Source organism: Abramis brama (genome assembly GCF_963993115.1).
Source record: "Abramis brama genome assembly, chromosome: 19".
NCBI lineage: Eukaryota > Metazoa > Chordata > Actinopteri > Cypriniformes > Leuciscidae > Abramis > Abramis brama.
The window spans coordinates 6,574,862-6,591,047 of record NC_139981.1 but is presented as its reverse complement, the minus strand read 5'-3'; the positions used below and the strand labels follow the sequence as shown (position 1 = coordinate 6,591,047).

The 16,186-nt window shown below is 38.0% G+C and overlaps 1 protein-coding gene across 3 annotated transcripts in view; it reads left to right on the top strand.

The window, feature by feature from the left end:
- Positions 1–16,186, top strand: part of ninl (ninein-like) — a 28,490-nt gene that overhangs the window by 4,182 nt on the left and 8,122 nt on the right. For 2 of the 3 annotated variants that reach the window (XM_084092525.1, XM_084092527.1), the window contains exons 4-17: positions 522–715; positions 8,187–8,253; positions 8,346–8,536; positions 8,624–8,779; positions 10,082–10,249; positions 10,387–10,523; positions 11,710–11,850; positions 11,945–12,119; positions 13,304–13,414; positions 13,491–13,580; positions 14,730–14,877; positions 14,966–15,034; positions 15,120–15,241; positions 15,447–15,805. In XM_084092525.1, coding sequence (XP_083948651.1) covers positions 522–715; positions 8,187–8,253; positions 8,346–8,536; positions 8,624–8,779; positions 10,082–10,249; positions 10,387–10,523; positions 11,710–11,850; positions 11,945–12,119; positions 13,304–13,414; positions 13,491–13,580; positions 14,730–14,877; positions 14,966–15,034; positions 15,120–15,241; positions 15,447–15,805 — 2,128 coding nt within the window. The remainder of the gene's footprint in view (positions 1–521; positions 716–8,186; positions 8,254–8,345; positions 8,537–8,623; positions 8,780–10,081; positions 10,250–10,386; positions 10,524–11,709; positions 11,851–11,944; positions 12,120–13,303; positions 13,415–13,490; positions 13,581–14,729; positions 14,878–14,965; positions 15,035–15,119; positions 15,242–15,446; positions 15,806–16,186) is intronic. The other variant, XM_084092526.1, reaches the window with a different exon arrangement.

Below are 16,186 nucleotides of genomic sequence, written 5' to 3'. Positions count from 1 at the left end.
CTTTGAATTTATTTGGTTTAAAGACATTGTTTAAGAATACAAAATTATTATTGGCATTTATAATAATACCACATCATACCTTGAGGTACCTGCCTTTTGATTACTATGGTCCCTTTCACTGGAGGCGTAATAATATGTTATACAGATGCTGCAACTTTTTGTGCAGGTCTTCTTTAAGCCAAAGCCAGAATAACATTTGTCTTTTTTCATAGATGCATTAGGGAGACTGGTACATTAATGTGTGTTGTGAAATCTCAGAGCTCAATGCTAAAATTATCTTTGAAAATGGTAAAACCTGAAAGCTGTGATGAGAAACAGATGTTGGAGAGGTTTCTTTTAGGTTTTCATTTCCTTTCAAGCACATTTTTCATTTTATGAGAAAGTTTATGACATAGATGAACAAATGATGTGAGATGACCTACTATTACTTCTACCACTATTTTGTTTCTTAATTTTGACTGCTTCTGACATACTTTCATTATCTGTCGCTCTAAACTAAGCATAATTTCCTATTCTTCTAGCAGTCCCAGAGGAGGTGAAGCCTAAATATGTGAAAGGAACCAAGCGGTACGGGCGGCGATCACGGCCAGACAAGACTGACTTAGAGCTCACAGCAGACTCAGAAGATTCACCAGCGTTTGGGACTGACAAAGTGGAAATAAACGGTGTAAGGAGAGCCAAGCTCAGACGCTCCACCTCACTGGAGAGTGTTGAGGTAAAATTCATAATACCTACACTACCGTTTGGGATCTTTTTTTTTTCATTCAGCAAAGATTCATTAAATTAAACAAAAGTAAAAAGTAAATACTTTTATTTCAAGGTGAACTAAGTAACTTTTTTACCTTAACTGAACAGCTTCGGAGTCATTGGAATGGTTATATTACTTATTTCGGGTTGAATGGTGGTCGTTTCGCACCCCCCTGGTGCCCGTGAAAGGAAAATCCGCACTTGCAACTTTGAGCCGGTGGGCCGCCGGCCGCCGCGTCAGGAAGTATCGCGTGATATCAGGTCTCGCGATGTAAACAATTGCTTTACGGCCAAAAGAAATCTGCTAAAATGCTGTCATTATTGCGCTCCCTCACGCTGTTCGAACCCGAATGAAGAAGACGTTTTAAAGAATGTCCCCTCTGCTTTGATGTCGTTGATCTACTAGCCTCTTGTGTCTGAGAATCTTCAACGAGTTTTTACAACAGTGTTGTCAAATATCTATTCCGAAGCTGTAGGGGGAGCTCTAGAGAGAAACCTGCGAGCAAAAAGCGAGAATACAGCGAAGAAATCCCGAAACTACTGAGCCCTGCTTTCAAATATATGCTGTTCTTTTGAACTCTTTATTTATCAAAGAATCCTGTAAAAAATGTATCACGGTTTTCCCAAAAATATTAAGCAGCACAACTGTTTTCTGCATTGATAATAATAAGTAATGTGTCTTGCAAATCAGCATATTAGAATGATTTCTGAAGGATCATGTGACACTGTATATTTGTTAGATATAAACACTGCAGTGCCCATGAGGTGGCGTATTGTTAGTCAATTGAAATACCTGAATTAGTTTGATTCTAGTGAATGGATCTGGGCTGACCTGCTTTTCACAGACAGGAAGTGTGGCGGTGTGGAATGTGCAAGTGCAGGCCCATAGTGCAGCCCCCACCTTTACCAGACTTTAGTGTTACTTTTGGCTCATGATCAAAACATGGCTCATTTCACATTCTCTTTTTTCCCTCAAAGAGCAGAAGCACTTATAAAAGGGGCTTGTTGTTTCTGCTGTGTCTGTACTTTTTCTTCTGGAGTCATTTTACTTGTGCACAACAGTGCCAGACTGGAAAGCCAGTGCAAATGCAAACCTATGCTGCTGGAACTCTCATTCCATGTGTTTCGTTTTTAAAGAGTTATTTTGGATCCATCTTGATTTGGTTCTAGAAAGAATGGAGGATGACGATGTCTTTCTTGCTCATGCACACCACATGTAAAGTGATTTTTTGGATGAACTATCGGATGTTTGGATGTTACTATTACAGTTCTTTGATGGGGTTGATGGTTGTTCAAATAAGCAGCCACCTACCCTTGTGAAATAGAAGCGCTCTTGATTGTATTGAATGTGCAAATCTATAAACATTTTTTTATAAAAACTATACTTAAAGATAATATAATGTTAACTTGATAACTGATCAAGTCTCTTACGCTGTTATTTTGAACCAATAATCAGAACAAAAGGCAGTTGAAGGATGACGTGTATAATTCAAATGTTTATCTGACTCCAATAAAGTTGTTGTTATTCTTTAAAGGTAAAGGTCTTTCTTAGAACTGATAGGAAAACGTAGGATTTAACCAGAACGTTTAGATAACGAAAGTTATAATCACTTTAGCTTTCAACTACCCTGGAAATCCAGAGTTCTCGCGAGAGCACAAGTTGAATTTGCTCAGCGAGTTACTCTGGCGTTGAGTAATGATGCTCATTAAATATAACCTTGTATCCGAGCTGCACCAATCACATCGGGTTATCTGATATAGGCGGGCCAGAGGCGAGCTAAACAGATGACGACAGCGCTGTGACGTCAAAGTCATTAGTAAACATTGCAAGATGGCTATAGTTGAACACCAGTTGTTTGAAACGGCTTTGGCCGCTACAATGAACGAGTTAGACTTGGCTTTTTATCTAAAAGAGGAACAGAAGACGGCACTCGAATCGTTCCTTTGCAAGAAGGACGTTTTTGCTGTTTTGCCGACTGGATACGGCAAGAGTCTAATCTACCAGTTAGCTCCGCTGGTAGCTAAGCGTATGGGGCTTGTTGTGATTGGTCGTAGTGTTATCAAATTGCGTGCATTGAGATTTTCAAATTCATGCTTGGTGCCGCCCCTCGAGCTGGCCGATTTTCATTAGTCGATGCCAGACCATTAATCTTTCAGATTTAGGTCTGGTTTTCCAGGCTAGATTTCAACATCATCAGTGAAAGGAAAGGAAAATTTCTCAAAGCCTTTAAAGCAGACAAAGTTATTTATTTATTTAAGTTACATGTTTAAATATACAGACAGTAGAATGGAACAACATACTGTAAAGAAAACTTGGTTGTAACAAATAGAGCACTGTTGTGCAGAAGAGGCCGTGAAAGCCTTTCTCATAGTATGAGGTTACGCACTGGTGTGCGGGTTAAAGCCTTTCTCCAAGAACCATCCTGTGCCTGGAGTGTCCCAACAGTCCTCAATCAGCATATTGAGGAAATCCCTTGCACTAGATAGGCATAGGCATACTGTGATGATGAAGGCCATTGTGCTACGAATTCCAATTCACATGTATACCTTTGAAGTACTAGGGCAGTAAAGAGTTCTGCCCATATTTGCTGTGTTGTTGACTAACATACTTAAGCACATGTAAAGTACTTGATTATAATTTTAACTGTAGTGTTTCATTTGATATTACATTTACAGTTAATCTTTTAAATGTACTAAATTGCAACTTCATCATTACAAATGTGTAATTACAAATATATTTAAATACATGACATACAAGTTTCGCTAGAAATTACATTAAAGTATATGCTTGTCAGTACATTGGACAGTACACTTGAACCATATTTCAAAGACAATATAAATAATTATGAAAATGACATATGAAGATGTATTTGGTCCTACTTAAGTGAGTCAAAAAGCACTCTTAATTTCAACTTATTGCATTTATTATAAATTTAAATTATAATACATTTTAGTTAATAACATGCAAATTAAGTGTCCGAAAACTACTTAAGTAAAGTCCCACTTTAAAGTGTATGGTTTTACGTAATAAGTATTTTTTAAAGTATGCTATTCACAGGGGTAGAACACCGTAGCTACTGCAGCAACGTAGTAAAACCACTTGAATCATCTCAATTAGATAAAAATCTAGTCTAAAGGTGTTTTTTTGGGATGAGACTTCTTGAGAGAGTTGGACACAGTCTGTGGAAGATTTGAACAATCAAGTGCTTTAGCCAAGAATGAAAGCATGCTGGTCCATCAGTACAGTTTATGTTGGCAGCCGCCGGCATTTGGTGTTTATTCACCAGCCTGCCAGGCTCCATTTGGTCCTGGATGTTTTAGTGCCTGTGTGTTCAATGTGTTTTACGTGTCGAGTGTGTTCAACCAGGATTAGAGGTCTTGGTCTGGGTGGAGCTCAGGGTGCAAAGCATCAGCTGTGGTCTGATAATGTGAAGTACAACAAGGAAAGGGTTTGGCTATAATTTGGCATGGCGCTTCCTCTAACTGCGCCTCTCATTTTAGAAACGCATACTTGCATACCAGAGCCCTCCCTCGCTCTCTTACTCTCTCTGTCTCTCCGCTCTGTTCTCCTCTTCTTCTCCCTCTCCTCTCTCATTTTTTTCATAACAGTGTTTGAAATATTTAGACCTTTTATGTAACCCAGTACTTTCTATTTTGATAAATGGGGGAGATTACATGCTCTTTAAATCAACTCTTTGCACTGTAACTAGCGATTCTGTGTTGTTCTGTAGCAGGAGGATCCAACTCACCATGTTTCGATAAGTAATCTGATGAACATGCACAGTTGAAGTATTATGTAAAAGGTTTAAGGTTTCACAAGGGTGTCTTAAATACAAAAAAGTATTAGTACCTTTTACTATGTAAAAAGTACCTTTAATCCACTTTGCAACAGTTGTTTAGTTCTTTAAGCCATCTCATAAAATTTTATTATTTTATCTTAAAAAAATGCTAAAGATTATCATGAATTTTCAAGAGTGAATCCCAAATTTATATGCAGATGTCACTTCCGAAACTATGCAGCGTATAATTGGCTGTCGGTCCTCTTAGCTGCATGAAAAACAAAACTTTTATCCAGTGGAAACGTAGCCTCGAAAGCGTGCAAAGATCGCTCCCTTTATAATCACTAAAAAGCCGTAACTTATCTCAGTTCATTGCAATCTCACAAAGTTCCATTATAATCAATGAAGCTGTCTACACTGCACAATGAATCTCTTACTTACACCGTGTCTACACTTTGTTTGTTAACGAGAGGATTCGCGAGCGTGCAGAACTCAGCACTGAACAAAAACGTTGGCGTTTTGAGCGGTGAGTGGATTCTGACTAAATTAAACACCTCTGACTGGCCATTGCGTTCAAAAGATCAACAAACATGTCTGTGATTGGCTACATTGTTTACTGCTGCAAAAACACGTTTTAAATGGAAACAAAAATACACAATGGAGTGTTTGCCAAATCTGTTGGAAAGCACCCCTGTAGATCTAAAGCTATTTTCCTTTTCGAACTTATACGCACAATATTTTTGCAATACAGATTCACAGGCCTCAGCTCAGATTCCCATCCATATATTCTTTTACAACATTTATGTGAGCAACATCACTGCTTGTTTATGTAAATAATTCAACCGGCTGTGATGAATATTGCACACAAACCTTTTCATGCCACATAAATTATTCAGTTTTGAGTATGTCATTGACTAAAATAAAACATTTTTTTTCAGGCAGAAACTGAGAAACATTATTAATTAATTTGTAATCAAGGTGGATCTAAATTGTTCTGATTGTTGGAGAATTTTTGTGCTCCTCAATTAGAGAGTAGCCTTTGCTGAAATACCTCCATATCTCAAGGCTTTCCTTAGTGAACAATGACTTGTGTGACAACAAGTGTGATGTTCCTCAGTTAATTTCTTAGCGGAGATCAATTAAGTGGCTTTTTCTTTACAATTGACTGAGAGAGAGAGAGATAATACAATACTTTCTGCTCCCTGCCTTCCCACTGAAAAACAGTTTGTGAACAGTTATGTAATGTTGTTTAAAATTTAATGCTGGTGGTAATTGATTGTGGCTTGTCCCATATTTAGCTGGGTTTATTCTTTTGTTGCTGGAAGCTGAACTGTGTAGCGTTTCGATCAGTGTATTCTGTCCTGTTTGTATCCTCCATTTGACCATTGCCATACATTGATCAAACCACAGATATCTTACAGGTCAGTGACTGTCTGCTTCAAACTTTAATACACCTCTAGGTGGCGCTAGCACACAAAATGCACAACGTACATTCTCTGTATGAAAGTTTACACAATCTACCATACAACTTTTACCAGTTGTGCAGTATGCATATGTATACTACTGTGCACAGTATAGAATACCAAGATGACTTGATATCAAGATGATTACTACTGTACTATATTTACCACAGTGCACAGGATACTACATCCAATAGTGCTCAACCTGACCTTCCACTTTCAGTGACAAACGAAGTGGAAGTGACATCCATTGTTTTTAACATCTTTTGCTGCTGTTAAGTACACCTGGGAAACTCGTACCTCTGAGTCAGGCATTCTCTAATACAACATGTCAGAAACATTACACAGAAGTAGCCTAAAAACCCCCAGAATAGTTATATTGTGAACAACAAACCCAAATAATTAACTACAAAAATTAAAAAATTATGAAAATTATGAATTTCTGTCACCTATTTATACATGGTATCATTTTTGCGTTACACATTTTTGCATTACATAAAGTTTGTGAAAGTTGAATAATTAACTCTACTCTTGTGTATAAGCTGTTCTGTACATCACACCTTTAAAATAATTGAATTACAGCATGTAAAATTAAAATAACTTGCAAATTCATTCATTATATTTCACTACATATATGCTCACTGATCTCTATATATAGATTATAGATATATGATTTAATGTAATTCTATTTGTATCTATGAATTGGTGTAATGAAGTCAGCTTACAGCAACCAATATTTTTTGTTACATAGGCTAATACATAAAGTTTCGCATTCTATATTATTAAAACAATAATATACAGTATTCAGTGTATACTGGGCAGTATCCAGTTAGCAAATACCTTTTCAATGACACATTTACAGATTTTAGTATTTCACTGCATTTGTCTTTTGTCAGCTGATTTTAAAGCTCTCTCAGTGTTGGAACTGTTGGATAACTCGGTCCGACTCCAAACCATCTCTTATGTAAGCGCTTTTGCATCATTACAGAAAGATTTAGCTGGCTTTGTATGAGCAAGGTTTAAGCTGTTTTAGTATGATGCAGTGTTTCTATACTGATGTGAAGAACAGCATTACTTCAGTGCTTGTATCCTCAGTCTGCTAGTTGTTCCCGTCCAGCGTTGCAGAAGTAATGACTGCTGGGATGGAATGCCTTATGATGATTCTATTGTGTTCCTTGTGATCACTGAACCATACTAGTACTACATTCAGCTACACTTACTCCACCCACTCACTCAACAACAATTCAGTCAAGAGTCAAAACCTCAATTCAAGAAGATATGCTTCTTTAATTATGCCCTTTGTGATCATAAGTTTGCAATTGAGATGTTCAGAATAGCATACTATTATAATACATAGTATATAGTACATATAATGTGCACATTACGTATGGAATACCTGGAAGACCTGTCCAAAATGGCACCCTAAACACTCGCGGTCTTGCTACAAGTCTGCACTTTTGCGACGTAGTGTGAATTGAGGGTGCATATCGACCGCAAAGGGGGCGCTCGCGAGCACCCAAACACACCTGAATCAGCTAATCAAGGGCTGCATCCGAAATCACATTCTTCTCTACTATGTAGTAGGCGAAAAACAGTATGTGACAAAAGATGTATGTCCGAATTCACAGTATTCATAAAAGAGTAGGCAAAAAGTACTCGGAAGGCCTACTACTTCTGGCGAGATTCTGAAGTGTGCATATGATGGACACTTTACTATCCCATGAGGCCACTGGATAGGATTTGGGAATGGCAGTGAAGCGACGTAACTGACACTGGTAGGTCACATGATAATGACAACATGGTGAATGTAGTATGTCCGGATTACATTCACACTACACATGCTCATACTACATAGAACACACTTATTTAGCCATCGTGAAGTAATTTCTAATTCAAAATAAGTACCTACTCAAGAGAGTATGTGATTTCGGATGCAGCCAAGCTCTCCAGGATCACTTGAAAATCACAAGCATGAGGTCTCTAGAAGCAGGGTTGAAGACCTCTGCGCTATGGTCTCATGGGCTTCATGATCACGTGCAAGTGGCGGCCATTGTAAGTCCACAATTAAAAATAATGCAAAAAAGCAAAAAAATAATGATGTGCATGGATCATTTATAATAAATCCCACTTTATTCCATATAAAACAACAAGAATAGTACATTCTGATTTCATGGTGACACTGTCAATTCTTAATTTACAGAGTCTCAAATCAGATGAGGACACAGGAAGCAACAAAGAGTCCACACACCACTATTTTGTGGCACAAGGTACTATATTGTGTAACTTCTAAATGAATCAAGCAGTTTTACATGTAAATCAGCACATGAATGTAATTCTTTCTGATTTACATATACCCAAGGTCAGTTGAAGCTCTGGAATCAAGAGGGCACAGAAACTCCTCAGCATTCATCCAACCCTCAGCATGAAGTGACAGATGGACAGGTGAGAGCAGTATGGGAAGAGCTGGGGGTCGGAGCCGGAGGATCGCTTAACCGTGAGGAGCTGTCGCTCGTCTGTGACCACATCGGTCTCAAGGACTTACAGTCTGAGGTACGGTCATGTAACATTCTGTACAGAGTAGAATAAGTAATGAAATTAGTCACTAAATAAATACCATATCTGTTTGTCTGTACACAGGAGTTAGACGCTCTTTTCAGGAAACTAGACAAGGATCAAGATGGGAGAGTCAGTCTCAGTGAGTTCCAGAGCGGTCTGTTCACACAACAGCGTCACATTACACCCATCTCTACCTCCACCCCTGCCAGGCCCAAACCACAGCGCTCCATCTCAAAGGTCAGGATCACTTCAAGGTCATGGTGAAAGCAGATTGTAGCCAAAAACAAACATACTGTAGCTTTGGCAAAACAATCTGCTGCAAACACTGACACTAGTATGCAAGAGTGTGGCTGCATGGTTTTCTCTACAAATGAAGTGAATGTGTGAAAGAAGCAGTTATATGTGATCGTTTCTTTATTTGAGATAGATAGATAGGTAGGTAGGTAGGTAGATGGATGGATGGATGGATGGATGGATGGATGGATGGATGGATGGATGGATAGTTGTTTGGTGTGCTGCTGAAAAATAATGTTTGCTGCAGTTGATGGTTAATTGTCTTCCACTAGTAACATACATTTGATCATATGTTGTTATGCATGGAATGCTCAATTTTTTTTATGCATGCCAGACTGGCAGTCAGTTCATGTTACAGATAAAGTACAGAAGTCTTGCATATCTGCCAATTTTCCTCTCACCTGTTGATTAGAAAAAAAGTCACTGAAAGAATCAACAACTAAAGCCTCTGCCAATTTTTCCATGGCTTTCCTTGGCTGACAAAGACAAGAGGCAGCTAAATGATTTCCTGACTGTCAAACAAGATTCATTTCAGAACTCCAACATCAAGCCAAGTTACTGAGGGCTGCACTGGCTGGAACCAATTAACTTAATTGGGAAGGTGGAGCCTCCTGTTTTTTCTCTTTTGTTTCTGGGAAAGCACGATTGTATTGCTATGCAATGGCCAAACTTGCAATTAAAGCTGAGGAGATGTACTGCACAACTGGCCTCCTTCCTGCATGTAATATTTTGACATGGGAATGTAAAGACATTTTGGAGTCCTTTAGTGATGACCTTTCTGAGGTGATTTTACTGAAAGCACAACCAGCCAAAAATATTTAAAACAATATCTTAACTCAAGCTAGGCACTTATTCGGATGCAAGATTTGTTGGTTAATAAAATGTAGGATTTAAAAGATCAGGCTTCCTTTAAGGAGAAAAACAGCTTCAGTAATCAGTGCTTGATAACAAATGCCGAGTTGCATGAATATTTGGCGGTCGCTGGAGCTAAAATGAGGCTAAGCCAGCTTAAGGGTTACGACACCAGAAGGACGTTTATTAGTGGTCAGTGAAATAATTTTGTTCATGACTGAGGCTCTAGCTCTGGCATGTCAAGGACAGCATTGTGCATTGTGTGGTGGGACTGTGAGAGCTTGTTTTTTGTTTTTTTTATCCCTTTCAGCGGTTTTCTTCGCAGTTGAATACTGAAGCTTGCGGGATCGTTTTGTCTTTTTTTTTCTCATGTCGTTCCCGCTGCTCTCTCAGGCCCTTGAGGAACGTTTGGTGCGTTCCACCTCCCCTTCTTTACTGTCGGCTACGGTGGGTCAGAGGCTGTTGACCCGGCTGGATGATGGATCGGGATGCACAAGCCCAGATAAAGTCATCGCCCTCTGGACGGAGGAGGGCATCCACAACAGCAGGGATATTCTACAGGTAATAGATTACTTAGATGTTTAAGATAGATGAACTGACAAACTATGAATAATGACAAACGCTGAATAATGTTTGCATATGTTTTTTTCTCTATAAATCATGGCATGAATTGTTTTTCATTCTGAACCTGCATACAGACTCTGGACTTCTCTCTGGAGGAGCGACTGTGTCTGGCTGAACTCACTCTTGCACTGGACAATGAGTTACTGGTCAGTGGAAACGGCATCCATCAGGCTGCTCTGGTCTCCTACAAAAATGAGATAAACCACTTACAGTGAGTGTTATTCACATCAGATCTGTATCTACTCATAAAGCCTGTCGAAACGTCCAGATCACATTTCACCTGAAAACCACAGTATGTATGGATCTATGCATTTATTTATTTAGCAGTGTAACATTTTCTTATTAATGTCTAGTATTGACTTGTTTTTAATTATGATTCTCATTACTTTAAGTCATTTTTCTGTATTACTATAAAAACCTGGTTTTGCAATGTTTTTTAACTAAACATTCTAATTAAAAGAGGTTACCAACACGTTACCATGATGTAGTAATGTTTAACATTAATCAATTTATTGTAACAGAGTAATGAGAATAGGGTATTTCACTACTGAAAAGTGTAGGAGTAAATTGAGCTTGAATTGTCCTGAAAATACCGTCCTAATGTAGAAATCTTAATACTCCTCCTAATATTTTTTGGGGATAAAATGCCTCTTCATGATGTTCACCTGAATGTCTGTGCTGTTCTGTTTAGTTTGTCTCCACCTGGAGGACATGTAATGTACTGTGTTCACCAGTATTCTTTATGTGTTGTGCTTTCACACTAGCACTTTTGGTGTGCACATGCTTGTGATTGACGTCAGACTTCGGTTCATTTGGATAATGTGAACGATTTTTTTACAAAATTGGATGTGACCTGTATTCAAGTCCGCTTCAAGAGTGGCCTGGGGTACGGTTCATGTGAACTCTGGTATGCTTCACTGTTGATATGAACTCAATCGTACTTCATCTCGGAGGTAAACCGCTATTGATGACGTATGATTCGATAAAACTGTGTGTGGTCTTACTCACTTTCCTGACAAGCATGAGTGACGTACTGCAAGTAGAGAATGTATATAATTTCTGCTGGAATCCCACGTTCTTTAGAACATTTGCGGCAGACAGACACAAGTGCCATTATGTGCTGATGCTTTGAAAACATAACCATAGGTTCAAAAAACAAAATATGAAAGAGGTGAGCAATGCTATGCATTTGTCCATCTTCTCCTGCGTCGTTGTTAATGTGAACACAATCCAGTGGGGGAGGGGGAGCAATCGAACTCTGGTTCAGATCAGGCAATCGAACCAAGTGTGAAAGCACAAACATCTCTGCATGCTTAACAGGTGTTACTTGTAACAAATGTTGCATCAGAATGGATGATCATCTCATGGTGTGGTGGTTTTGTGTTCTATCTCTATAGAGTCCTGGCAGAGCAGGCCTGCCAGCAGAGGGACAAAACCAAGGCGGACCTGGAACTGGCTGACCGCCGCAACCTACAGCTGGTCAGAGAGGTGGATGATCGCCATGCGACCATGGAGTCTCTCAATGAGTCTAAAATCAAGTACGGCTGCTCTCCTCTAGTCCATATATAATCATATCTGAAAAAAGGACATGCAAGGGCTCTACAGTGTTTTTTTGTTTTGTTTTTGATGCAGGGGCCTGGAGCAGGACTTCCGGGATAAACTTACAGCACTGAGGAGTGAATCTGAGTATGAAAGCGAGGTTCTTCTAGAGCAGGTAGAGAATGAGCGGGAGAGACTCCGGGAGGAGCTAGAACTGCTTCAGGCTCAGGATGTTAGCCTTCAGGAGGACATTTGCACTGCTGCTAAGGTAACCACTGATGTCACTATTATTATTATTGTTGTTGTTATTATAAGTAGCAGTATTCTGTTAGGTTGTTGCATTTAAAACTATTGTTTTTCTAAGAAATTGCTTTTATTCAGCAAGGATGCATTCAGTTGATCAAAAGTGACAAAAATGTTTAAACTGTTATAACAATTTTTTAAAATAAATTCTGTTTTTTTTAACCTTTGAAGAATCCTAAAAATATATATATCGCTGTTTCCACAAAAATAGCAATAAATCAGCATATTAGAACGATTTCTGAAGGTTAACTGGAGTCTTCTCAAGTGACACTGGAGTAAACTGGAGTAATGATGCTGAAAATTCAGCTTTGCTATTAAAAATATATTAACATAGAAAGCAATTCCTTTACGGTAATAAACTTTTGAATGGTAGTATATTACTTTATAAAACGAATCATTCTGACTGATGAATTATGAGTGTTGTTTATTAATTTTTCTATACAAAAGCACCATGTTGTTTTTTTTGTTTGGCTGCAATAAGAAATGGCCTACAGTTTTCATGGAAGAACTGTTTATTCCAATTATTATTAAATAATAATAAATTATTTTTTTAACATTGTTGAATTAATTTTATTAAATAGCAGTTGCCAGCATTTTTTTAAAGCAATACACCATTCAAGGTAATGCTTTACACTGATTTTATTATGGTTGGGGGGTTTGTAGGTACTCCCATACCTGTGGTAAACTCACTGTAAAGTAGAAAATAAGGCAACATTTCTGCAATAAAATATTTATTTGATTTAAAAACAAAAACAAATTTTAACTAATTGCATTAACTTTTCCTTGATTCTGTTTTGTAATCCTATTATAGTATTTTTATTTTATTTTTCATAAAGATTAAACATACAAATAAAAATTGTGCAGGAACAAAGAGTCTTATTCACCAAGATACACATCCTACAATTTTGTAATTTGCCATTGAATATTCAAGTTGGGGAATTATATTTAAATAAACCATAACATTATTCATATAATATAAAAATTACATTACAATTCCCTTAGCATGCCTCCTTTAATTCCCTTAATGATTCTGTTCTTGGCTACAGAACACGACTCAACGAAGAGGTGATCTGTCATGGTTAGAGGTGTATGTTTCTTTGAGCATGTCAGTGCGGTGTCAGGTTAAATAACTCTAGCTCTGTGTTACAGGAGAACTGTCGTTTGGAGGAGGAGGTCAGCCTTCTGAAGGAGAAGCTGTCTGAAGCGGAGAGCACCATCTCGAAACTACAGAAGGATCTAGAGCATCTGCTGCAGGACAGGGTGAGACGTCTATAATCGTGAGTTTCATTTTTAAGAACAATAATGATAATTGATCTATGCTTGTTTTATTGAACAGTACGGTGGCCTTGATCCAAATGGCACAGGACTGCTGAATCAAGAGGAGCACTTCTCAGAGATCTTTAAGGAGTACGAGCAGCAATGCAGGGTATGAGCTTTCCTGTGTGTTTATGGCGTGTTGGTGGATATTTTGTCTAGAGTGAATGGTGAGGTCAGCCTTGTCATTGTGCATTGTATTTAAGTGTCCTTTCTTGGTTATTATGCCAGCTTTCCTATAATCTATGGTGCTGTAAATGACGCCTTTAATTGTGAGGAGTGGTGTGCTTTTACTTTTTGCTCTTGTGACTTTTTGCTCTTTTGTAATTAATCACCTAGGAACCATTCAAAAAAATTTAGCAAGTGTATACTAATGCACAAAAATTACAGCTTAGCAACAAGGTAGAGACTTGGCCCATGAGGCTTCTTATTTAAGGCAAGACATCTTTTTTCTGCACTGGTCAATTTTGAGATTTTGGTCTATTTGGCTTTTCATGTCATTTTTTAGACTAGTGCAAAGAAAACATCCAAAATACACTTTCAAGTGTTTATTTTATTGCACTTTATGTATTTTTACCGGTAGATTAGAGTACAATGCATTTCTTTAAGGACCATTTTCTCAAAATTATTTTTTTTCCTCATGCATAGAGCATCACTGAAATTCACCAAACTTTAGTTTTATTTCTATTTATTTTCTGAAGGTTTTTACAGAGGGGTTTGTTCATTCATCATTTGCTTGATTTTATACATATACAACATTTTATTCCCGAAAACATGGTGATTTTTTTTTTTTTTTTTTTGGCTGTTGATGGTATTTTTTTATTTATTTATGGAGCGACAAAAGGAGATATCCAAAATTCCCTTTATATAAACCTTTGACTAATAAGTCAACAAAATGAAACAAGAATTTTGAACCTGTCCAATGTTTTTACCAACTCTGTTATGAAAACTATACTATTATAGGATTACAAAACCGAAACGAGGGAATGTTGCTATTTAAAGTATGCATTTGTTTTTTGCCATCTTTTTAACAACCTTTTATCAAGTTAATTTTAATATGTAAAATATATATTTTTAAAATAACAATATATTTGACCCGTGTGTAAGTAAGCCATTTGTAATTGTTTCATTTGGTGATGCTTTCAAAGAAAAACACATTTCACCTCCGCTTTACATATGTTTGGAAATTTGTTTCAGGAAATGCAGAAAAAAATTTTTTACTTGTGCAAATGACTCTGTGTCTCCGCCCCACTAAATGCAGGAGTTGCAAGACAGGAATGACGAGTTGTGCTCAGAGCTGGAGTTGTTGAAGTCTCAGGGCTCAGGAAGGAGAGCCAGACGATCCAGGGGCAGCCTATCGGATCATGACTGGTCAAGCCGAAGAGCATTAACCACTGAATCAGATTCTGGTGAACAAACATCTAGATCTCACATCTTTCATGCTATCGAGCTTAACCTCTGTAGTAAACATCTAAACCTATCTGTTTTGTTCTACAGATGATCCTGAAATGAAGAAGGGTACATCTCCTCAGGTCAGAAAAACGCTCCAAGTCACTGACAAGAATGGTGAGGAATTATAAAAACAAAGTTATCCTTTCTGAATGAAATATCCATACATTTGGTCATGGCTTGATTTGGTGTGTCTCTTCAGCGCTGGGTTCCTTGGAGAGCTTGGCTCCCTCTGTAAGCATTGAGACAGAACTGGCCATGGAGCAGATGAAGCAGAGATACGAGCAAGAGGTTCAGGACTTGAAGATCCAATTGGAGACTAAGGTACAGGCAAACCATGGAAATATTAAATGGGTTACCCAAAGTACCCTTTGCAAATTAGAGTAGATTCAGTTTAGATTCAAACAGCCAGAGCTGAAGGGGAAAAAGTTAGAATATGCAAATGCCTCTAAGCCAAAGACGTACCAGGACACTGACAGTTAACATGATGTTGAGAAAGTGATTTATAGTCTTAATTTTGTGTCCACAGGTGAATTTCTATGAGCGCAGTATGGAACTGATGCGGCAGAATATGGAGGTTGAAAGGAAGGACATCTCGCAGGGCTTTAAGATGGAGATCAGTGAGTTGGAGGACCTGAAGGCTCAGGCAGAAGAGCGAGCAGAGCAAACGCGTCAGGCTGTTGAAAAGCTGGAAGCGGAGCTGAGGGGTAAGACTGCAGGAGGAGTTTGGGGTCAAGAGCAAGAACGAAGAATTCAACGGGAACAGGCAGAACTGGAGCAGAACTATGCTCGTGAGATCAGTAACATCGTGATGCGCCTCACTTCAGAGAAAGATCAGCTAGAGGCAGAACTCAAGCTCAAGATGGACCAGGAGGTGCTGCTTGTTAGGTAAGTGTTATTCAAATGGTCTGGTAAAGGATTAGGTGGATTAAAAAAGGACAGAGCTAGAAGATGAATTACTTGTCAGTCTTTAAGTAAGAATTCGGAAACCAGGGTATTATTTTGTATGTTTTTTTTGCCCCCTCCCAAAAAAAAGAATACATTTAATTAAACCTTTTTTTCTTCTTTTTTTTTGCAAATATAAAATGTTGCCTATTTTAAGACCATTCTTTTTTGTGTGTTGTGACCATTATTTTTTATTTACTACTGCTCATAAAAATATATCAATCATCCGACAGCATCCGTTTTCATTTCCATAATGCAAAAATATCTTTATTACTTTTGTGAAGAAAATATATTTTGATTGTAAACTTGTTGTTGACATGTATT